Source organism: Lineus longissimus, chromosome 6 (assembly GCF_910592395.1).
Source record: "Lineus longissimus chromosome 6, tnLinLong1.2, whole genome shotgun sequence".
NCBI classification, from domain to species: domain Eukaryota; kingdom Metazoa; phylum Nemertea; class Pilidiophora; order Heteronemertea; family Lineidae; genus Lineus; species Lineus longissimus.
Genome location: NC_088313.1, coordinates 21,237,191 through 21,261,853, shown reverse-complemented (window position 1 = coordinate 21,261,853; position 24,663 = coordinate 21,237,191). Strand labels below are relative to the sequence as shown.

General features: G+C 43.9%; 1 protein-coding gene across 10 annotated transcripts in view; it reads left to right on the top strand.

Annotated features, from left to right (window-relative positions):
• LOC135488931 (golgin subfamily A member 4-like) overlaps positions 1–24,663 on the top strand; it is a 79,035-nt gene that overhangs the window by 48,817 nt on the left and 5,555 nt on the right. For 2 of the 10 annotated variants that reach the window (XM_064773893.1, XM_064773903.1), the window contains 17 exons: positions 9,283–9,354; positions 12,267–12,287; positions 13,231–13,315; positions 14,687–15,243; positions 17,273–17,962; positions 18,509–18,667; positions 18,901–18,933; positions 19,358–19,453; positions 19,779–20,126; positions 20,387–20,563; positions 20,878–21,000; positions 21,517–21,612; positions 21,933–22,085; positions 22,211–22,622; positions 22,808–22,935; positions 23,088–23,175; positions 24,206–24,442. In XM_064773893.1, coding sequence (XP_064629963.1) covers positions 9,283–9,354; positions 12,267–12,287; positions 13,231–13,315; positions 14,687–15,243; positions 17,273–17,962; positions 18,509–18,667; positions 18,901–18,933; positions 19,358–19,453; positions 19,779–20,126; positions 20,387–20,563; positions 20,878–21,000; positions 21,517–21,612; positions 21,933–22,085; positions 22,211–22,622; positions 22,808–22,935; positions 23,088–23,175; positions 24,206–24,442 — 3,475 coding nt within the window. Of the gene's footprint in view, positions 1–9,282; positions 9,355–12,266; positions 12,288–13,230; positions 13,316–14,686; positions 15,244–17,272; positions 17,963–18,508; positions 18,668–18,900; positions 18,934–19,357; positions 19,454–19,778; positions 20,127–20,386; positions 20,564–20,877; positions 21,001–21,516; positions 21,613–21,932; positions 22,086–22,210; positions 22,623–22,807; positions 22,936–23,087; positions 23,176–23,528; positions 23,746–24,205; positions 24,443–24,663 lie in introns of those variants that run through there. The other 8 variants (XM_064773900.1, XM_064773902.1, XM_064773901.1 and 5 more) reach the window with 8 other exon arrangements.

The window sequence follows — 24,663 nt, the reverse complement described above, 5'->3', positions numbered from 1 at the left end:
ACCTGCTTCTGCAGCTTTCAGCCAATTATTGGTGAAAAGATCTCGCTACTTTGAATGGTCACTACTCCTGATACTGTCCGTCAACACACAACAGTGAACAAACCATTGCAAACGAGAGAAGCATTGTCTGTGTCAACACATGTGGCTGATTTGATCATTGCCTTTGGATGCTGTCGGTTGTCTAAGGATTCAAATTCAGGAATGATTATGGAAAATGTATCTTGAAAGGATTTCAAAAACTGTTCCTACAAGTGGTTGTGTTCTAGTTGTTGATAATTGACATATTGACTTAGACTATCATCTTTCAATGTCTGTTCTGATGGGATCCTTCCATGGATATTCCAAATAATCATTCCCGTTAGCGGTAACCATAAGAGTTACGGATATGATGGCAAGGGGTTCTTGAGGCATGAAAATAAGGACTATATGAAATAGACATCCACGAAAGAAGAAGAGGGCTATAAGAAGCATTTGACTTGCACGTCTCTGCCAAAGTCTGTGGAGGTTGTCAAAGACTTCTACTGGTTACATCTTCTCCTCTACTGAGGCAGGTGCAGTGGTACAAACCGTTCCTATCTCCTGTACTGAGGCAGGTGCAGTGGTACAAACCGTTCCTATCTCCTGTACTGAGGCAGGTGCAGTGGTACAAACTGTTCCTATCTCCTGTACTGAGGCAGGTGCAGTGGTACAAACCGTTCCTATCTCCTGTACTGAGGCAGGTGCAGTGGTACAAACCGTTCCTATTGATTTTGGTTCCGACCGGCCTGTTATGATGCCTGCCGCAGCATCTGTGTGGTGCTTGGCCTTAAGCGGATATTAACCACTACAACAGTCCCTATTGATCTGTTCCGCCATGATTTTGAAGGGATTCTGTGGCCGATATGTCACGAGCGTTCTGCCCGCATTTAAGGGCACACCTGTCTGAATTCAATCGGTGACAATCTTGACTCAGATAGTTTCAAACTTCTAACTGACTTTGATTGACCATTCATGTTGGTTACAGTGTGGTCTGCAAATGAGGACAGTTCAATCAGATTTAAACTATTTGAAAGTCTCAATTCTGAAAAAAGACTCTGATTACATTGGAAGGTAGATAAACTTGCTGGAAGTTGTTGTGGACCTCTGAGGAAGTTGATGTTCAACATGGACAGTGACATGGTAGGTGGATGGTTCTTCATTTGTGCTTTCCTTCATCTCTGGACTTTGGTTTTTCTGTCCTCCTCTTGTAAAATGACGGACTTAAGCCCTTCGGTCCTCTGACCTCTGAAAGCATAGGCTGCCAACAACCCTCTTCCACCATTTGCTGTCTCTGACAATCCTCTCCAGTTCCTCCCACGAGTGACTGACTGTCACTCATAAAGTACTGTTGAGGTTTTGTTGTTAGCGTTCTGTAGCAAGGGTTTGTTTTTATGCGTGAAGTTGCTAGTCTCATGCCCAAAGTTGTTTTGTAAGGGCATGGAACCAGTAGTGGCAGACTTGTTCTATCATTGGTACTTCCCCATTCTCTCGGGCATCAATGAATTCATCTCTTATCATCTCTCTGGCTGGCATTGCGTATTATACTGCCCATTGCGTTGTTAAAAGCCATTACCAGTATACCACACCATGAGGCCACAAGTTCACTATGGATGTCCAGCCTTAGGTTGCCCATTTCACCTTCTTTACAAGTTTGGCTGGGCTGCAATGAAGAGCATCGTGAACTGGCAGGTTGTAATGAGACAAATACCTAGCTCTATGGTCTGACTCAAGCATTTGTATTCTCAAACGCTGTCACCTTGGTACCATGCAGTTTTAGCTCTATTGGACAGAGAGACACGTTAGGGGTTCTTATGACTGAACCTACAACCCTGAGGCTCTGCAACATGAATGCCTGGAGCTCCAACCACTCTACCACTGACTCCACATAGGTTGAAAACAGCAACTCTATTAAAAATATGCCGATATTATCATAATAAGTTAATTCAAAGCCTTTATTTATTCCAAACACTGCTGTTACTGTCATTATAAATCAATTGATCAATTCATTTATAAACATTGTGTCAATGGAGCACATGCTGTGAGGTTGAATGAAGGGCTTGGCCATGCCATTACAGGCCTTTTTAATGCCCTCACATCCACAATACAGCTACAGTCAGGTCAAATGTGACACGCCACATGATTCTGTCAACCATGGGTGCCAGATATGAGAGTTCTCTAGCTGCAATGCCAGATTGTCACCACCACCCACCATATCCTTCTTCCAATATCAGGCGAAGTGATAAAGACATGCGACACTGGATACGCCCACTGCTCCTATCAGTAATCACTCGATTATTTTCTTAGTTCTCTAAGTCAATATCAAATATGCAGCCATAATGAAATGACATAACATGTTCATCTTTAGAGATATCTGAGCATCTGCTGCCTGTCAGCCATGGTCTCCTGGATGCTTGTGAAGGAGCAGCTCTAGAAGTGCCTTGACCGGTCTAGAGAATTATACTGATGAATATAAACTGCATAAGAATCACACCCAAGTCCATGACCACCTGTTGTCATAGAGCGGCCGTTGTAATACGTATCGGCCATTTTCCAATATTTTATTGGCACAAGCGCCATATGTGCATGGAAATCGACTGGTTTGCATGGACTCATATCCATATGTTAATGGCAGAGCTAGGCCTGTGATGCATGGACTCGACTAGGCCTGTAGCATGGTGGAGCTGTGTTTATAGATTCCACCCGTTTTGAATCAACAACGTTATTGAATATGGATAGGTGATAATCTAGATCCGTATTACACAGGTTTGATTCTCGTGAGCGTGGACACAAAGTGTGGACATCCATCTCCATCTACCTCAAGTGTATCAAGACAATTCAGTCCTGGAGGGACGGCTTCAATAATGTGAATGCAATCTGGTGTTGATGTCAAGTCAGGATTCTGTGTCAACCGGTCTTACTAATAGTGTGGCTCGTACTCTGTGTTTAACTGTCAGAGGTTGTTGGCTGACTTTCTCCGCACGAGCATGACATCTGAAAGACGCATTCAGTGCTAATTCCCCCAAGGTAAAACTTTCATCTGCTGGTGAGAGGAAAGCTAGAGACTGTCATTCACTGCTCATCACAGCCAACAGCAAGTCTTATCATTATCTCTAAGAGGAATCATCACCCTGTGATCAAATCCAGAGATGCTCTGCTCTGGTTTGATCTGAATATCTGCCCACGTGGTCTAGATCTTATCATTGCCGTTGTGGTCATCCGGCTCATAGGATGATCGCCTGTCCAAGATGTAACTGATGGCGCGGGACAGATATGACAGTGCATATCACGTCGTGATCAGATCAACATCGCCTCTAGAGCATGTCAGTATCTACCAATCACCGGCACCATCGGTAGCAGGCTGGGATAGTGACGTGTTGAGGAGTGCAGTATCAACACCGATACCAACGGACTCGGAGCGCTGCACGTCTCCCACAGAGAGTGAATCATCAGTGAATAGGGCAAGGGGAGAGAGGAACAATTCTGGACTGTCACCGGACCGGTATCAACCTCAGAGGAGCGACAATCGACTGAGAGATCATCAGAAAAAGCCAGGTACAAAAGAAGTAAATGCTCAGAGGAAGGGGCCTCCAAACACAAGTAATCCGACAGTCAGAAATGCGGGATTACTGGAACAGACACTGAAACTACCTGAAGGAACTCAAAATAACAATCCTGATCCTCAAGTAAAGGTGCCAAAACAAAGTCAACCATCAGAGGGCCAGCCTCCATTAAAGACTAAAGAAACACAAAAGACACCATTGGAAACGAGCATATTAAAAGCAAGCGAGACAGTCTCTTTGCAAGCTGAGCCTGAAACAAGTCCAGAGATTCTGAGAGAGCACGAAGCGGAGGACCAAGGAGGTGGAAGGAACTTGTCAGAGGAGCCTGCCAAGGTGGAGCCCCTTCAGAGGCAGAAGCAAAATGAGCCTAATGATCAAAGAAGACCAGCATTCGTGGAGGTCAAGCCTACAGAGGCAAAAGTCATTGCAAGAAGTTCAGAGCCACCCCAGAGACTGTCAAATGCTAGAACGGATGAGTTCATATTTGCCAATGAACCTGTTAGGATTGGGGAGAAGTGGAGGGACGTTAATGGCCGGAAGCCAGCGTTCGTTTTGATTGAACCTGGTCGGAGGAGGACCGATGCTTTGAACCATGATAGTGGTAGGGTCAAGAAGGCTGCTAGGTTCTTCAGTGATAACTCCCAGGTGCCAGTCAACGAGAGGGAGGAATTGAGAACTACTGGGGTCGATAACCAACCAAAAAATGCTAAGAATAAGCAGAGATCACCAGGAAAGGATGACCAAAACTCATCAACCAATAAAGGCCGAATGCCACCACAATCGTCAGCTCAGGAAGGGAACATCGTGCCAACAAGGGCCAGGGAACAGCTGTCACATGATGGCACCAGGAGCAATCATACATCGAAACTTCAATCTCCGACGGAGATGTACACAATTCCATCCAAGAGGTTGCATCGTGGTCTTCTAGGGCCTGGAAAGTCAAAACAACCATTTCTCCAGACATACCCATTGCCAGAAGATGAAGCTGCATTCTCACCAGGCCGAGACCTAACTGACAACACGGACAACACAACAAATAACACAGTTATTGATGATGATACTACTCCTGAAAAGTTATTTTGGGTACCTCTGAAAGATGGTGGCACTCCTGTCCATGATCCGCTGTTCCCAGGTGTGTTGGGTACTATTCCTGAGGAAGATGGTGACTATATGTCAAGAGATGGGATATCTGGCGAATCTGACAGCAGCTCTCCAACAAAGTTGAAGCCGAGGAAACTAAAAGCCCAGGATAGAGGCTCTAAACCAGATGTTGCAAGAACAGCTGTAGTTGATGAAGGTGTTCAGGCCGTGCCTTCCCATTATCCTGTGTCGAGCATTGGAGTACAGGCTGACTTGGAGGAAGCTTCCCTGGACCAGAAAAGTGGCCAGTGTCCAGAACAACCACCTGAACTTTGTGAAAGCCTAGCAGGAGATTCACCACATCAATTCAATAAAAAGCCCTTGAAGGCTGAACCTACTCTTCCGCTTGACCCGTCAAATAGACCACAAGAACATTTTGATAGGACACATGAGAACTTGATATTTGGTGAACCTTCCAAGCCACTGAAGGGTACTGTCCAGTCACCTGTTGAAAAACCACCAGAGGCTACTACTCAAACTCTAGTAAAGACACCTTCGCATTCTGGAACCCAAACTCCAGTTAGAACACCTAAGGAATCCAGCTCTCAAACGGATGTAAGAACTATAATGGAATCCAGTTCTCAAACACCTGAAATAACTCCAACGGAATCCAGCTCTCAAACTCAAGTTAAAACACCAAAGGATTTCGGCTCTCAAACACCTGTTAGAACTCCAATGGATTCCGGCTCTCAAACTCCAATTGAAAGACCAATGGAATCAAGCTCTCAAACTCAAATCAAAACTCCAGTGGAATCAAGCTCTCAAACAGCAGATATAACTTTGACGGGGTCTAGTTCTCAAACACCAGGTAGAAGGTCACTGGATTCCTGCACTCAAACACCAGCTGAAGAACCATTTGAAATCAGTTCTCAAGCACCAATGGAAAGGTCGGAAGAGTCTGGGTCTCAAAAGCCTGTGGAGACGTTACAAAAAGCAAGTTCTCAAACTCCACTGAAAGCAGTTGAAGAGTCGAGTTCTCAGAAACCAGGGAAAACACCACCAAGGTTCAGTATTGGAACAGCTGGAGAAACTCCGCTGGAATCTAGTATTCAGACTCAGGTTCAAGATGAAACACCTCCAGATTCAAAGGAAAAGCCTTTATCAGTTATTGACAGTGGATCAGTGGAATCTAGTTCAAATCCAGTACGACCTGAGATGAGTGATGGTTTTGTTGACAAAGAGGCTTTTGTTGCCAATGGTGAATTGCTTGATGGAGCCAGTGATAACACACCAGCTGATGCAAGAGGTGGGGAACTTGTTGATCAACCACCAGTGTTGGCATGTGGCCAGGACAGTGAGCCAGAGGATTCTGGCGTGGACACACCCGCAGAGACACTGGACTCAGAATCAGATGGGCAGATGCTGGAGAGATCATATGAAAGGGGGCCACGAACGCTGGATGAGGGAGTTCTGGAGGAAGTAGGTGGTAAAGTACCACACAAAACAAACAATAGCTCAAGGGTGTTTGACCCACCAGCGGAAGGTGAATCACCTCAGGAGGTAATAGACACACCACACAAAGAACCAAATAGAACAGAACCAGAAAAACTCAGTGATAGCACGCCTCAGGAAAGATTTGAAGAGCGCAGTTCGAAGTTGTTAGAGTGTGCTGACCAGTTGTCCTTTGATGTATGTGACAGTGCTCCATCGGAGGCATCTGAGAGGAGCAGTCCTCATGTGTCCAAACAATCATCCTTGGATGTAGAGGCAGACCCCCAGGGACCAGAGAAGGGCAGTCCTCGCGTGTCTAAACAGTCGTCCTTGGATGAAGAGGCACAGCCAGAGGCATCAGAGAGAAGCGGTCCTTGTGTACCTAAACAATCATCCTTGGATGTAGAGGCAGACCCCCAGGGACCAGAGAAGGGCAGTCCACGCGTGTCTAAACAGTCGTCCTTGGATGTAGAGGCACAGCCAGAGGCATCAGAGAGAAGCAGTCCTTGTGTGTTTGAACAATCCTCTTTGGAGGCAGAGGCAGGGCCAGAGGCATCTGAGAGGAGCAGTCCTCGTGTGTCTAAACAATCCTCTTTGGAGGAAGAGGCAGGGCCTGAGGGAACAGAGAGAAGCAGTCCTTGTGTGTCTAAACAATCCTCTTTGGAGGAAGAGGCAGGGCCTGAGGGAACAGAGAGAAGCAGTCCTTTTGTATCTAAACAATCGTCCTTGGATGTAGAGGCACAGCCAGAGGCATCCGCGAGAAGCAGTCCTTGTGTCTCTAAACAATCCTCTTTGGAGGCAGAGGCAGGGCCGGGAGCATCAGAGAGAAGCAGTCCTTGTGTGTCTAAACAATCTTCTTTTGAGGCAGAGACAGGGCCTGAGGAATCAGAGAGGAGCAGTCCTCGTGTGTCTAAACAATCCTCTTTGGAGACAGAGGCAGGGCCTGAGGAATCAGAGAGGAGCAGTCCTTGTGTGTCTAAACAATCCTCTTTGGAGACAGAGGCAGGGCCGGAGGCATCTGAGAGGAGCAGTCCTCGTGTGTCTAAACAATCCTCTTTGGATGTAGAGGCAGGGCCGGAGGCATCTGAGAGGAGCAGTCCTTGTGTGTCTAAACAATCTTCTTTGGATGTAGAGGCAGGGCCAGAGGCATCTGAGAGGAGCAGTCCTCGTGTGTCTAAACAATCCTCTTTGGATGTAGAGGCAGGGCCGGAGGCATCTGAGAGGAGCAGTCCTTGTGTGTCTAAACAATCTTCTTTGGAGGCAGAGGCAGGGCCTGAGGAATCAGAGAGGAGCAGTCCTCGTGTGTCAAAACAATCCTCTTTGGATGTAGATGAAGAACCAGAAAACCTTAGACCCAGTTATCCACAGAAGAAGCGAGGGAGCCTTGATCTGTCTCAGTTGATGTCATTGCCAGTTCTTCAGATGGACGATAGATTTAATGCATCTCCAGAGTCTGATGGGTCATGTGAGGGAAATGATGACCTTGATTATGACTTGTTCAGAAGGAAATCTAGTTTGGAAACGCCAGAGCAAGACCAGGATTTAGACAGACGCATATGTCCAGACGTTAGTTTCAAGTCACCAGGGCAAGATCACCCTTTAGATAATCTCCGCAGAGAATTAAGTGTAGAGTTGCCTCAGCTGGACCAGGGTGATCACCTCTGCCAGGGATCTGGTTTTAGTGAGGAAGAACCACCATATTCAGGTGATAATGAGCCTAGGAGATCTGCCGAATCTCTGAGCAGTGCCAACGAGAAAACTGGTGCTAACTGTGGTGTCCTAACAGAGAGACTTCCCTATGATAGGCAATACTTGAGGCCACAAGACTCACTGGAATCACTGCCTAACATGGAGACTGATGGCAGTGAGAGCTGGGATGAACCAGAGGTAGCTATTTCATGTTGATTACAAACTTGGCTTGGCTTGTTCAGTACTGTTCGTTCCTTCATGTCTTTGGGAATCTGGCAGTGTTCTTAATCCCTTGATTTAGGGTTAGATGTATTGTATTCAAACCTGAAGTTCTTGGTCATCTGCCTCTAATTGACAACATCGCTTGGAATATTGTACTCTACTCATTTATGTCTTGCCCGTTGGCCCATCTCATGGGTGTGGTTCAATCTATCTCATGTGGTATGCTCACCTTGGCATTGGTTCAGACTCCAAGTGGTTCTGGTGCTGTTGCATGCATGATGGTATGTTTCCTATGAAGGGTTGAACCTTTGGAGTCGATGGACTTTGAGTGTGGTTGAAATATTGCTTTCGTACTTGAAGTTTAGTGCCATCTGTGTCCATGTGTACTCAGCAAGTATCTCTTGTGTTGTTGCACTCATTTACCTCTTGGCAGTAAGTCCATCTGGTGGATGAAGCTATGTTCTGTGGTGAGATTGAGAGTGGTGTGCCTAAGGTGGGTGTTTCTGCCCAAGTCAACATGTGTTCATTGGGAACTTGACGTTGAAATGTTTGGTGTGATTAACTCAAAAGGTCTCATGTTCAGGAGATTACATCTCAAACACCCGGTCACATGGTAGGCCCAGGATGGTAGAGTGTGGTTGCATCTGGTACTGCAGAGAACATGGTGGGTGTTGATCAAGTGATTTGCCTCCAAAGATGCAACTTTTGTTTACTCCTTTCAATTTGTCACTCTTTCCCTCATATGGCTTAGAGCAGACGTTATTGACTTCGGCTCACACAACACCGAAACTTTTTAACACCACACATGTTTAAATTTCTGTTATTTTATTGGTTTTGCATAAAAGATACATAGCGACATAAATATTCCTCGCTGTTCATACTTGTGGTATGAGCAATGGATTGGAATGCATTTACATCTTCAATAGATTCAATAGATAATATCTCTGCTCTCAGTTCAAGTTCACAATACTTGGGGTCAATTCTCTTTCTTCAAAAAAGGAACTTATTCAGTTCATCTACAGAGTATTTGTTGGTACTGACTTTGAAGAGGATGATGGTAGATCACAGATGTCGAAATTAAATCATTCTTTTGTGAGGTTTCAGGACATCTGTTGATAACATTGAGGTTGATGTTTGTCTTTCTCAATGGCATGTTGTACATCCTGTACCGTGCTGTCACAATTACCATATCAGTTTCTAAAACTGTCCTTCTCTCCTTCAGGAAAAAGCTGCCATTGAAGAGAAGTACAATCATGTGCGGTCAGAACTCAGGATCCTACAAGATAGTATTAAGGTAAGAAAAAGATCCATGAAACTTCTCACTAGGTTATACTAACATTTTCATCCCTGAGGTAGATTGCTTACCTTACTGACAAGATCGTGTAGAACTAGAAACCACTCAGAATTCAGAACTAACAATTCAGGTGATGTAGGTCTTCACCTTAGACACTGTGGTTGTCCTTACTAACATTGATATTTGACCCTCAAGAGCTGTCTCCTTTGCCTACCAGTAAAAATAGTTTGACTCGCATTGTTGCAGAGTTTTGATGCAGTTGGGGAGGAAGGCTACATAATGAGAGCTCGAGTCCCTATTGAGGTATTTCTTGATGAACCCTGCATTCCATCGCTTTAGATCACAGTGAGTGAAGTTGAATGGGAACCTGAAATGTGTGACTTGAAATGATGCCTTAGGGAGACGTGCTTCAGGTTCAAGTGATATTGGAACTTTTGGATTACATCAAACTATTAAGTGTCTTGAAACTTCAAACACTAAGTCTTTGGTACTTCTATCCTCACATTTTGATCATTCATACCTACATGGAGATTTTGAATTTGAATAAACTGTTATCTTTATTCGTACTGTTTGCTTATTAGCCTGGAATGCAGGGCCATATTTACATATCTATATGTTCACACACACATCTCGCTGTTCACCACTGATATTTCAAAATCTGATGTTTATAAATGGTCTGTTTTTATGCCAGCGGCTTCTTTTATGAAGTATCATATCCTGCTCATGCACATCAATGTTGTCATTTTCAATATCAAGATCGTTGTAACCCTTTGTTGTTTTCTGACCAAAAACCCCTGAATAGCTTTTGCTGTTACAACACGTACACCCGCTGCACATCATCATTTGTACTTAAAGTTCTTTAGTGGTGGCCATGGCTCCTTGTCTGTCCATCCTAGGCTTCAGCCTTCACACCCATGGAAATCCTGTTCTCAAGCCATAGGCCTATACCAGTGGCTATGGTTCTTTCATGTTCAAAATGGTGGTGCTGATAGCCTCATCCTATCTTTGTTGTTCACCGTCACTGCCTGCTTCCCCTGGTCTCCCATCTGACGTACACTACCCTTGGTCTTGGCGGATAGGCCTAAACTCAAATACTTCTCATATCAGGGTCCATCTGGTACACAATCAATAGTGTTGCCATGGTGACAGGCCTTTGAGTGTCATGGGAAATGATATTCAATCAGGGTTCTGAAAGCATTTAATGATATCAGGACCTGTCAATCAAGTTGGTGCTGTGGACCTTTCAAGTATATGATAACCCACAGACATGTTCTGTAGAGTTGTACTGTTTTGATATGGGCTCATGAAACAGAACCTGCTTACCTAAAGACTGCTGAATAACAATCTTTAAATAAGGAAACCAATATGTATCAAGGACATGTCATTCCATTGACATACGAATGTCAGAATGATGGTTCAATATAAACCACTCGACTTGGTAAGGAATGTCATGTCCCAACACATTAGGCCTATCGCTGAAATGTATGAAGTCCTTGTCGAGTCAATTTGACATTCATTTTGACGTATGAATGGTACTTGAACCTCCAAACCTTGTCAAGACTCAGAGGGAGTTGTTAATATTTAATTAGTTGCTCACAATGATGCAGTTGTACTGTGGTACAGTTTGTATTGTGTTCTCAGCAAACTTTTCAGTGGTGTTCAGGATTTAGCCAGGTCCTAAGGTAAAATCCATGTGTGGTAGTTCTGAAGATTGGGATAGCCAGCAAGTGCACATGTGTGATTATTCTGGACATGTTCCTCCCATGAAAACCATCCGCTCATGTTGTCCTTGAATTCTGCTCGTTTGGAAGGCAAGAACGTCGATGCCCACAGCACACTATCTTTGGACATGTTCTCTTCCAAATGGTTTCTTTAGTTCTTGAATTCAGTTGAATTTCAACCGCAATATTCTTTATGAATTTTTCCTGACATGGGGAATGTTAATGAATCAGAAGCGGTCAGAGATCATATCGGTAATGCCGAGTTGTTGATCAATGGTGGGCTGAGTATCCCTAAGGACAGCACCCAGGATGTGAAGATTCAGAAGGTAGGCAAAGTGAAGATCGGACCCTTGCCTTCTGGCATTGCTTACTCCAAGCTTACATAATAAGAGGGTTTAGGATCAGTCGCAAAGATGTAAATGACCCTTCTGAAAGTACTGCTAAAACATCATCTGCCCTTGGGGAGGATTGTCTTAAGCTTTTTGCTGTCAAGCTCTTTCTAATTGTCTTCATGAAAGTTGGTTCTCGCGGTCACTTGCTGGAATCTTTTTCCTTCCTTGTAGAATACTCCTGGAGATAGTGGCTGGCCAGCCATCATTGAGGGTCACACTAAGATAATAATATGTTTATGCTATTCAAACAATGTTGGTTCAAATTGAATATCGTCTTGCCTCGAGTATTGATCTTGGGTGGAGTAAATAGTCAGGTGTTTCCACAGTCCTCATCAAGCACCTGGTGATGTGGGGGGGCCTACATGCCAAGCTTAGACCTAGGCCTACCAGAAGTACAGGGGCATATGTAATGAAATGTATGTGGAAGAGTTATGAAAGGCTTTGTGAAATATAACGTCAATGTACCACTCCCTGCTTGCAAGATTTGTTGTACGGTATTATTAGCCTCCAATAGAATGGTCTTTTTAAAATCAAAATGCTTCTGACAATGGTTACTCTGTTGGGACTGGGGGTGTTCAAAATACTAAAAAGTAAATGTAATGAGGTTTAAGGTTTTAGGTTTTGTATCTTTTCGACCAATTCTAATGAACTTTCTTCACCAAAGAGAGCTGGCCCCAGTCCTTTGCAAAAGATGAGCGTGATTCTTCACCATTGTCAGGTGCCCCAAGCTCGCCTTATTCTCCAACAAACATCACTTGTTCAACGCTTTCAAATAATTGTTATTTCACCTCTGTCGTAGTATGATATGATATTGGACGTGGTAAGTGGAATCTAGATCACATCGATTCCCACCCTGTCTCGCCAAACAACCCAAAAAGGACTGGGGCAGTTTCTCTGAGAAGCTATAGTTGATCTGGCTTTGATCAATACCATTCTAAACAATTGTCTTATGTCTGAAACTGAAATTAACTTGAGAGGCCACCCTCAGTCCTATTTGGGTTAAGGGGTAGGTGTCTCCATACTGCTGAGCAAGGGATTGAAATTGATGACCAAATCAAACAACAACAATATAATAGAACTGTGATGTGACTGAGACAGAAGAGCTTGGCAGTGTTGAGACCTCTCCTTCAATGAAAGCTTATGCAATGGGAAATGCTTAGGAACTTGTATATTCCCCTCAAATCTTGAAATGTATCTACATTACAACTCATGGGATGGAATTTATTTACATTTGGTCAAAGTTCTTGTACACTCTATTTGTTAGATAGATCTTTTAGAATATGTGCTTTCTTTAAATCAATGATTTTGCAGCAGCTATGGAGTTGGTTATTTCTATTTTTCCATCCTCATTCTTCATACATTTAGTATAAATTGCCCCTCTAGCAATAGTCCATGCTGTGCACCAACTTGTTAACCTAATCCTGATCCAAAGTGTAAACTCAGTCCATGATATATCTGCTTGTATTTCTGAGGGGATGGTCTCAGCTTTCTTACATTCTATGAATGTAGTCGCTTTTAAAAAGAACTCTGGCTGTGATGTTGTGTCAGTAACAAAAACATGAAACATGTGGATGATATATCAGACCTTGGAGAGGTTTGATATCTTGATGTTGTGATGTCATCATCCACCAGTAACCTTAGCCCAGATCAGGAGTCAAACTTTGGCTGTGTTGACATTCCACGTGATAACAAAAGCAACACAATTTGGCTATGACGTGTGGTTCCAGAACAATGGCGATATCTCATTGTTTGTTTTCTTCCAGGATGGTGATGTGATTGTTGCAGTCAAGAAGAGAGGAGCAGACGATAGGCCTGGTCAGACCCCCAGCAGAGATCAGTATGTTCAAGGTACGTGATGTTAACAGTTTTAACCAAAGTTGATGTTTACGTAGGTTATAGCTTTAAATAGGTGTTGAAAAAATGAAAAGAAAGTAATTGAGTGGTAAAGAGCATGAAACAGAAGGAGAGTGTTTTACGTTAACAGTCCTTGTATGAGGCCATTACATAAGTTGTCCTGTAAATGAAAGCATGTACTCAGCTAAAGCAGAGCTATGCTGGCTGACAGCATAGCTATGCCGGCTGACAGCAGAGCTATCCCGGCTGACAGCAGAGCTATGCCGGCTGACAGCAGAGCTATGCTGGCTAACAGCAGAGCTATCCCAGCTGACAGCAGAGCTATCCCAGCTGACAGCAGAGCTATCCCAGCTGACAGCTGAGCTATGCCGGCTAACAGCAGAGCTATCCCTGCTGACAGCAGAGCTATGCCGGCTGACAGCAGAGCTATGCTGGCTGACAGCAGAGCTATCCCGGCTGACAGCAGAGCTATCCCAGCTGACAGCTGAGCTATCCTGGCTAACAGGTCTTTAGTGCATGCTGCTGCTCAAACCTTTTAATAGCTTGCCTCCTGAATGCTCTGCGATGGCATGAATTCAAGTAGAATTTGGTAGAATGAGATGAATTAGCACACTTTGTGTTGATGTTTGCACGCATGCCACATACACTGTTTTATTTGCTAAGTTCGCTTGATGTTTGCCAATCTGAGTATTCCTTGATGCGATGCTGACACCTTTACTGCTGAAGACTTCTCACAAGAGCCCTCCTCCAACTTCACACCTCTACTCCAAAAACAAAAACACATCACTATTCCGTATCATTTCTATTCAATTTCTGATTGAATTGATGAATATGCAACTTGTCGTCTCAGCAGCGAGGAGGTGTTAGGTTGTAGGTATGTAAAGGTGTCTCTCCTTACTTTGGTGATCCCAGAAACAAGACTATCAATGAATGCTGTAGCTCGCTGGGGGAATTGGGCTGGTCCCAGTATAACTGAAAGACCGAGAGAGTTGAACCCCCTACAGCCAGTATGCAAGCCACAAGTCCCAATCCCAAATCCCAAATTTTAGCATTTTTTACCAATTTGAAAAAAAATTTAACAAAAATTTTTTTTTCTTTAAAACTAATTTTCAAACTTATTTATCAAAAGTTCCTTCCTTTTCAAAAAAAAAAAGTTGAAAAAAATTCCGATCCATAAAGTTGTTTTTTTCTTGACTTTTTCATTAGGGGGCATGCTATTGCTTTGTGTAACTGCTGTGAACTAACAAATCCTTGTATGCTTATTGTTATCTTGCATCCCATCAGCCATAGTCTTGCATCTGAGATCACACACGTCTCACTCAGCACGCTTTTATTTATGCTCGCATCTTGCTATTTGTCATTTAGTTTCGAATGTGCCTGCTCCCGACCAGCTTAGACCTTTCACTGCACCTGAACGACGTGAGCTGGAAGCACTAAATGATGACCCTTCACAGCATGAGTACCCACAACCAACATATGCTATGCCTCGTGATGCTGAGCCGCTAGCTGAGGACAGGTTTGATCAGATTGACAGGCCAGATGGAAATGCTGACGACTTCCAAAAGCCCAAAGAAGACCCTGATTCTTTAAGGCTGTCGAAGGATGAGGCTTTAGCAGCATTAGCTAAAGCTTTAGATCCTTACGATACCTTCTCTGATGATGAGGTCAAACCTCAAACATCTCAGACTGTTCACTCAGCACCTGAGATCTTACACGAAGATCTTATAGTCCCCACAGAGCAAAAGAAAGATGAAAGTCCGATGAACTTTTCAGACTTCTTCCAAGAACCACCACAGGAGGAGCCACTTGTCCAGGACAGCACAGCAATGAGTAAGCGACGGACGGAGAAGAGGCGATCTCGTCCCCAGGATGATGGTGATGAATCGGACAGCTCCAGTCTAGATGAGCATCCAGTCGCAGGGGTAAGTTACCATGGTCTTTGATATTCAGCGTGTGTTGTTCAATGAGAGTGTCCCTTGTCCAGTAGTGTGCACGCGTTTCATGCGCGGCATAGGTGGGATAGGTGATACATTTGCATATTAGTGTCCAACTCGGGATGTGGTATTTGTAATGACACCTGCTGCATCAAGCATTATCGAGACAGTATCAGCGTACAAATTGTAAAGCTGTGTGTGCCTGTTTCACGTCAATATGACATGAGATGGATCATAAATCATTCCAACCCTTCATCTAAATATCTCATGCATTATTATAGGTGTTACATGGAATACATTATCTGTATCGGTTCAGCCTAACTTCAATCGCAGCTCAATACAGTTGCTATTTGAATTGTTTGATTTCTCTCGCTCAAGTGAGTATGAAACCGAGTCTGTTAGATGAATCACCTGCAGAACAAGATCAAAATCAATAGATTATCAAGCGTGCAGTGGACTATGATCAACATAGGTGGGGTAGGCCTAGTGTGAGAGAATCTAACACATTCATTTTGATGAGACTATTCCCAGCTATAACAATTGTTGATACTATTGCAGACAACATATGGCTGGTTATCGTGATTTGGATTTTGCATTTCGGATAATCAGAATTGAAAAAGCTTTATGTTGAGGGATGATGCTCATGTTTTTTCTGAAGGGTTCTTGGGGGAATTCTCCCCTTGCGTTATGCAGGATTTACCAAAGTGTGTAAAATCTATGGATATTAAAACTCTGAAGCAGATCTGTGTGATGTCACTATGACAGGAATCGCTAACGATAATTGGCAACTTGTCGCTAAAGACGAACAACAATCAAAACAGCATGATTTGAAAATGATGCCAGATAATCCAAGAGAGGAATCAGAGGATGACGGTGGGTTAATCTTCCACCAAAGTGGTTGCGATGGCTTTCATTGTTGCGAGTACCAGTGCGGCCAGTCTCGGATGTCACTTGCTGAACACCAGGCGATCGCTCAGCTTGACGCCGCATACAGCCCAAGTGATACGACACATCGCTCGCCAAGAGGCCCAAGATCTGAGAAACACAACTTGTTTGCAGTTAATAATTGGAACATTCCGAAAATATTTGTGCCGAGTTCACAACCTGAAGACTCGCATAAGAGAGAGTCGTTTTCTTCAGCACATATCACCAGGGGTTCGTTTGAGTTGGGTCAGTCTCATCTCTACAGAGAGGAAGCTATTGACACTGGTCTCTTTGCAGACGACGGTGAACCAAAGTTGGTATGTCCTGACGTCTGCTCAAAAATGAATCTTTATCAAATTGAAACTTTTTGTCGTGGTGTTTCATGGTGAAATTATTGGGACAACTTGATTATTAATCATTTTCAGTTGTTAATTTGTTGTTCACTGTTAATTTTCTTAGGGTCAAACTTGGGCAGAACACGTATGTTTGTTTCTTGTTTGGTCAATGGTATTTGAATAGTCTTCATCTTTATCTTTATTATAATCTGCAATTTAAAACAGCTATAAATCTCAAAATCTTATTTGAGGTCAGTGAAATACAGCATAGTTCGTTTTCTTTTGCCTGTGATCTATTGATGAAACGACAGTACAGAGTCTTGTCATTCAATCTCTTATTTGTATCCGCTTTGAGGTTGTGGTGGACAAGCTTTATATTGGAACTGACTTCTGCATTGCTCTTCTGAAGAATGAGGCAATATACCGATGCTTACCACCAGGAATCTCAGATTAACATCTTTCAAACTTTTCAAGTTCTCTTTTCCTCTCTTCTCTGCTTCGAAACATTAGTTTCGTTGAAGAAAATCGTTGTTAGGTGCTGAAACGGCACCCTTGGCGAAATTGTTTTAAGAAGTAAGACTTGTATGAAGTCAACTGCTCACATCGAATGTAAGGATTGAGCAGAAGCCTTTCTCTCTTAATCAGAAGGAGCCAAGTGCAATGTAAGTGTTGCTGGCCTACCTCCTAAAGACCATAAACGATCGAGCAAAAGCGTTTCTTTTCAACTTGTCTCTCATCTCTTATGAATCATATTCCAGATGAATATGCGACGAACGTCCAACATGTTTGACTTCAAGGAGAATGTGCCTCGCCGTGAGTCTGATCACTGGGAGAAGGTGGAGCAAGCAGCACCACATGAACAGACGCCGGAATTGGAAGAGCCGTATTGGAAGACTGTGGAACGGCCAACGGAGGATGTCGCGGTCACATTAAACATCAGTGATCCAACATCTGATGAGGAGAAACCACGTCGCCTTGCACCACTGCAGACACAAGAGAGGTTTGGTGACCAATCAGATTTCACTGACACGTCACCTGACCGGCGATTACCGCGACAGCATCGTAAAGGATCTTACGATACGGACAGTGGTATCAGTACGATGCCTGATCCTCATCATCCTCATCGATTCAAATCTAGTCCGACCCAGGAACGCGTTTTATCAGCACGTATCAGCCCGGTCCATTCTGCTCCAACCCGGGACTCACATCACGGCCGTCTTCCATCGCCATCCGACACTCACTTATCGCCATGGTTAACGCAGCATCTTGTAGATCAAAAGAGTATCAGTACATCAACTGCCCCACTGATGCATTCCAGTATCCCAGCTTCATGGCCTGATGGTCCTCAACGCAGCATTGCCACTGACACGACTGATATCTCCCGACAACAAAACGACGAAATTGCTCAACTCAGGAATAAGATTGATGACTTGGAAACAGAGTTAAGAGTAAGTGGAATCTATTTCATCGGTACCACCCATGGGGAAGGCCCAATACATCCCTTCCACCTGTGGGGAAGCTCAATACCTCCCTACCACCTGTGGGGAAGGCTCAATACCTCCCTACAACCCGTGGGGAAGGCCCAATACCTCCCTACCACCTGTGGGGAAGGCTCAATACCTCCCTACAACCCGTGGGGTAGGCCCAATACCTCCCTACCACCTGTGGGGAAGGCTCAATACCTCCCTACAACCCGTGGGGAAGGCCCAATACCTCCCTACCACCTGTGGGGAAGGCTCAATACCTCCCTACAACCCGTGGGGAAGGCCCAATACCTCCCTACCACCTGTGGGGAAGGCCCAATACCTCCCTACAAACCGTGGGGAAGGCCCAATACCTCCCTACCACCTGTGGGGAAGGCCCAATACCTCCCTACAAACCGTGGGGAAGGCCCAATACCTCCCTACCACCTGTGGGGAAGGCCGCGGTGTATGAAATGGTAATGATACTCCTGAGACCTTCTTTACCTGACCTGGTTGTTTTCCATTTTTCAGGTCAAAACTCGAGAATTAGAAACCAGCCAGTTTGTTGCTCGTGAATTGGAAGAAAAGGTAAAAACCAGTGAAGACCCCTATGCATGGAAATCAAAACTAAAAGAGAAAGATCGGGATATCCAAGTTCAAGAGCGCATGAACAGGAATCTCTTCGATGAGGTAAGACTAACGGCATGAGCTGCTTGGTTCCTGATGGGCTCACTAGGGGGTGCTCTTCCTTGCTTATCACAGGTTCGGTTGATTGCGTTATTGCTCATCTCGCACCCCCTGGTGAGCCGCTCATGAACCGCATTCACTAACTGCTTTAACAGCGTGATGCACACTAACATTGTATCATAGTTCCTTACAAAAGATGATGTGTGTTCAAATTTGTAAATATTTCTCTTGCTAAGCTTTCGTATGTGGAAGGACTTTATACTGGCGAGGTAAACTGAATGTTGTTGGCACATTTCTTTATCATTCCATGCAGAAGTTAGAAAATCACAGCCATTTGCCAAAACTTGCCTTGATCAATATAGCTTGTTTTTAACCCTACGCTTCCTATTCATGCCATTGTCATGCTTTGTGCAGGCTAACATGGCCTTAGCTGTAAATAGCTAGTAAGTAATATCACCTACAGATTTCATTGTGCACTTTCAGTAACCTGTTTTAACCTTTCTTCATATTCATGGTAGCAATAACTTTCAAAGGCCTGTCACAGCGAATGCTTCAGCTTTTTGGCTCACTGTAGGGCAGTCTATACTACACTGCTGTGTCCATCGTCCGACGATCCTGATTTAGAAAGTTCTTGCTGCCAATTGTGAGCATCCTACACCCTATACTAACACACCTAACCCCTTCTCATACCAGAACTCTAAATTGGAACGAGAACTTATCGCCAAACAGCGGCAAGTAATCGAATTAGAAGCTGAAATTGACAATTTGGACCAAGTTTTGAAAGCGAAGGTAGGTCTTGATGCATGTGAATCACTTCACCATGTGATGTGATTGCACCATGTCACATTCCTTATGTCATCTAACAGGTAACCAATCGTCTGACTGCTGCAATGCTTGCACTTTGAGCTGGTAGCTTTTATTTTGAGTCATCTGCAGCTATATGCAGCTAAATTTGATTAGTGTTTGCCTATTACAGCTTATTGGTTTATTGTGACAATTTGGTAAGTTCTATCGCTTCTTCAGTACTGCATTGTCATCACTGAGTTATTCTTTTGCAGCGGACCTTTCTCTCTCGTTCAAAACAAGAATCTACTTTCTATTCCCTCCATTACAGGATGCTGCTGATAATTCAGAAATTGTTCAAGAATTGAAACATGAAATTGACCGCATTCAAAACCAGCTGGAGGCCCGACAACACGAGTGTATCGACCTCGAAACACAACGCCGCACCCTTAACAATCAAAATGAACGCAAGGAGAAAGACATTGCCGCTAAATCTGAGAAGATTGATGAGATCAATCGGGAGATGCGCCGATGCCAGAACGCCCTGAAAGATGCTGAAGCTGCCAAGTTAAAGTCTGTTGGTGATTTGAGAAACGCCGAGATCGATCTGACAAGGCTGAAAGATGCTGACAAGAAGCTGCAGACTCTTAAAGAGGAGCATCATGAGTTACAGATGAATGTAAGTGTGTATACAGTGACCCACCAGATGTTGCTATGGAGAGATTCACATAGCCATTGTGAAGATTAGTACAAGGCATTTTGACACTTTCATCATGAATGTTAAAGTAATGCAATTACAACTGTTCCCCTTTGAAAAGCTTTTGCATTCAAATGGTGACCCTCTGTAGTCACTGGCACATGCCCACCATGCAGTTCTGGCATGTTGTAAGCAAATCTAATTTCAAGTTTAGTAAACACTTTTCATTCGTCTTTTCCCAGCATGCCGAGCTCCTAAATGAACTCAGGAAGTTGGAACGAGCCAAGAAGGAACGTGACGAACTCGAGAATGTCGTCGATGAGTTGAAGAAACGGATCAGAGACTACGACCAAATCAAAGGTGAACGCGCTGACCTTGAGATGAAGGTCAAGTTACTTGAGGAACAACTCGAACAAAAGGTGAGAAATCTATAAAATGTCTTGCCAGTAGTGAGTAATAACAAAGTTCCTGATAGGTATGACCACCAGGTCCATGGCTGCTGGAGACCAATATATCTTTATGGTCAAAGACACCAGGGCTTTGAAGACCTATAATGAACCAGGTGGTGTATGTGTATCCGTGCAGGCACCGCTCATTGAGGCCTTAGCTGGTTGGTTCTGTAAACAGGGAACTGAACTTCATCAAAACCTTAGTAACTTCTAACCCACTAAAGCCGTAGGTCAAATCAGCATTGCATAATGTAGTACTAACCCACTAACATCTTTCCCTCAAGTGCAATGAAGCAGACACATTGGCTTCTGATCGCCATCAAATGAGACAACAGATACGAAAGATGGAGCGAGAGATCGATGAACTTAACAATAAACTACGAGACTATGGGCTCGTGAAAGCTCGGGTTAGTCTAAATTGTGGAGTTTTGGTGCATGGACACATTGTCATGGTTGTTGGGAGACGTTTCCTTCTATCTTTTGCTATACCAAAACCATGCCAGAAAGTCACAGACGGAAGCTAATCGGACATGATTTTGGTATAGCTCCTCCCTATTGCTGCTGTTGTTGAAGTATGCACCAATAGCTAGAGTTGTGAGGTGGTGACCATGCAGCTCTGGGTTCTCTGTGCATAACTCAAGAGCAGCTCTTATGTTATTTAGTGGTGTGGGTGTTTTATACTTAAGTTTGGTGATGTTAAGGGTTCTTTTTGCCTTAGATTTGGGTTGTGTCTTGAGTTAAATTCTTACCAAGAAAGTCCTTGCGGGGTTTAAAACCACATTCTGATGAAGAGGCCCTTGTGTTTGGAAACAGGCACGCGTGTTGGAGATTTGTTTAGCAGTACAGTATCCTTGATGTTCCTGGTTGCTTTGACCAAGAACTTGCGTCTTGTCAGTTATCAAACTTACACTATCCTCTTTCAGTATGATGAGATGGAAAAGATCAAAGACCGTGCAGAGAGAGCTGTTGCCCCGCTCAGAGCCAAGGTTATGAGGTTGGCACAGAAGTGCAAAGAAAAGGTAAGGAGGATCACAGTATTGGTCATCACTGGAATACCACTGGTTACCATGTAATGCCACTGAAACTACACTGGCCACCACTGGAACTCACTGAATCTCCATTGCTTCAACTAGTTTTCCATTCAACATGGCTAGCTACCACTAATTTCATTGCTTACCACTGGATAACTGGTAGCACTGGACTTGCTGCTGATTACAATTCTGGAATATGTCTTTCGCATAAGGTCGATCTTCTGTCAGAGTTTGTATTAGGGCGGACAGTACGTGTAGTGTGACATCTTAGAGTTCTCCAATTTTGATACAAGGCATTGTACTTTCAGGATGATTTAATCCGACGACTAGCAGACGACTTGAAGCATTCTGGTCATGGCAACCCTGACCTTCTTCACGAGGTTGATCACTTGAGGGCCGACGCGGCTCACGAGGAATACAATCGACCAGAGACACCAATTGGTGGCATGACGGCCTTTGATGTAAGTCAAATGATTTTTCTCAATATTGCCAGGGTGAATGTAGATGTGATGAAACTGAAGAGAATCTCTCTCCTCCAAACAATCCCATAGTCTTCTCTAATGTTTTCAAACTTTCTATTCTCCAGGATGATGCATTCTCGCCATCATCTTCCAAGAAATCGCCGTATTCTCCACGGAGCAGCGACAACCCCAACGTTGATCAGGTCTTGCACAACGACCTCTTTGATAACGAGCACCACGCAGACATCATTCCAACAAGACTAGAGAAGGTCGAACATGCAGCGCCGTCCTCATTTGCAGACAGTCTGTATGATTCACCTAGCAGAATTCCCCGTCCACTAGACTCATCATCAGGCCAGTTGAATAACCAGCGTGGACCAGTCCCGAGGGATCCATCCAGAAGATTGCCTAAACCAGATCAGCCAGAGAAGAACTGCTTTGTTGCTATTGCGGATTATGATCCTACTAACTTTTCAAGAAGTGGACACCCACGTTTAGAATTGCCCTTGAAGGAAGGAGACGTCGTCCAAGTCTTTGGTAAGTAGATTTTCTCGTCTGCTGCAAACTTTTCATCAGACGCATTCAATGTGTTGAGCGATTTGGGAAGTTACTACAACTTACCTGAGTCTGAAGTCATGTTAGGAAGCCTCAAAGCATAGCATTGGATGTGGAAGTTGTGGAAAGATGTGAACATTGTAAATTTTATGAAATTGCTTTTGCAGGCTCTCCCGATGAAAAGGGGTATTATGAAGCCGAAGTGAAGGGAAGAACAGGTCTTGTTCCCAACAACTATCTCCAGCCGATGCCAAACCCAGAAAGCCAAGGTTTAAAGAAACGAAAAACTAAGAAGGTAAGACAGTGATAAGGGGTGAGGCCTTGAGCAAAGCAATTATTGTAACTGGTTTGTTGACAAGAAAATGGATCATCTTCAAGTCTAGAGCTGATGAGTTTCGTATTCCTATATGCTGTTCCCTCTTTATTATGGACACCTCTATCTTTCAGATGCCACCAGTGCACATGGATGCGAGTCCAGAACATATCCTGGACATGCATGACCACCTCGAACATGCCCACATTCCAACACATGATGGTGAGTAGCCCTGACCATCTGTTAGATTCCTCTGAGCTCTGTTGGATTCCAGTGCTAACACACAACCTAGCTGGTGAAAATCTAATGGAGTCTAGTTGAAATCCAGCTGATTTAGTGGAAATGTAGCTGATTTCAGTAGAAATCCAGTGGATTCAGCATGAATGCAGTCAGTGGATTCAAATAGGCACTGTTAGACCGCTGAAACTTCCAGCACCCTAGTACTGTAAAGGATCACAAATTAAGCACTGTCTCAGTAAACTTTCTGCAAAAACTCTTTGATATTGTGATAACAGTTGTAGTTACATATTGTTTTGAAATGATCGTAATTCCTTTGACAATACTTTTTTTGATAGTTTATCTGATACGTGAAAACAAGCAATCGAACCCAGCCAATCAGCGAACAGCAATGAGTACGTTTGTTGCGATTGATCTATGACCTTCTGTTGGGAATGGATTGTTTACATTTTCAGTTTGAGCTTGAGAGCAGATTATGTTTACTTTGACACCCATGTTGATTTGTTCCCTCCTCTTCGACCAGATAATACAACAAGCTGATCCTGCTGTATTCTATCACTATATCAATGAATGTCATAACAGTTTCTTGGCCAAACTGTTCTTTTTCTTGAACAAATCTTTGTTCTTGATCTATTAGTGACTTGTAGTGTTTTCTTTAACACTATCTCTCCAATCAGTTTTATTTGTCTGGAAAAAGTTTCTTTCTTGATGTTCTTGGGAAAGAAATCTCTTCTTCAGATCCAGCTAAAAGGTTATGAGCAATGATAGCAAATAATCATCTTATTCTCATGTTTTGCTGTGAAAAGCTGTGAAATCATCTTGTTAATCCTGATAAGTAAGACTTTAAGTCAGCCTGCTGCTTTCCATCAAAAAGTAGCCCCCTGGTCAAGAGCGCCGTCAAAGTGGGTCAGCTTTCAGCCAATGTGGCATGAATAGGACTAAGGAATGATCCTAATCGGTTTCCTCCTATGGGTCCTCTCGGTCCCCAAATCTCATTGCAATCTCTCTTTTTCAGTGCCAGCCATGAGACCTCAACAAGGCCACCACGACAGACCCTCCAACGGTCTGACCCAGCCTGGTGGCTCCGTCCCTAACCCTGTCTACATCCCCATACCCTCTCATGGCTGCACGGAAATCTTACCAACAACGATCATTCGAGATGTCAGTCAACCAAACACATTAGAGCGGGGCCAACCTGCCCCTCATGATGTCCACGATGGAAGAGGATCACCTGCACTGCCAAGACAACTGGGTGAGTTAGTTGAAGATGATCAATCTGTGACCATTAGGTCTGTGCAGCATAGGTGGCTGCACTCTTTTGCCGCTTAACGTTAGAACTAGCTGTTCCAAACAACTGCAGACTCTTGTCACCATGTTAGACTGAGGAGGGCCTATGTATCATCCAGATCATTTGCTCTACCAGTGACTTAAAACAATAAACAACTAGCTGTTGTAGGTATGTCGGTATACACT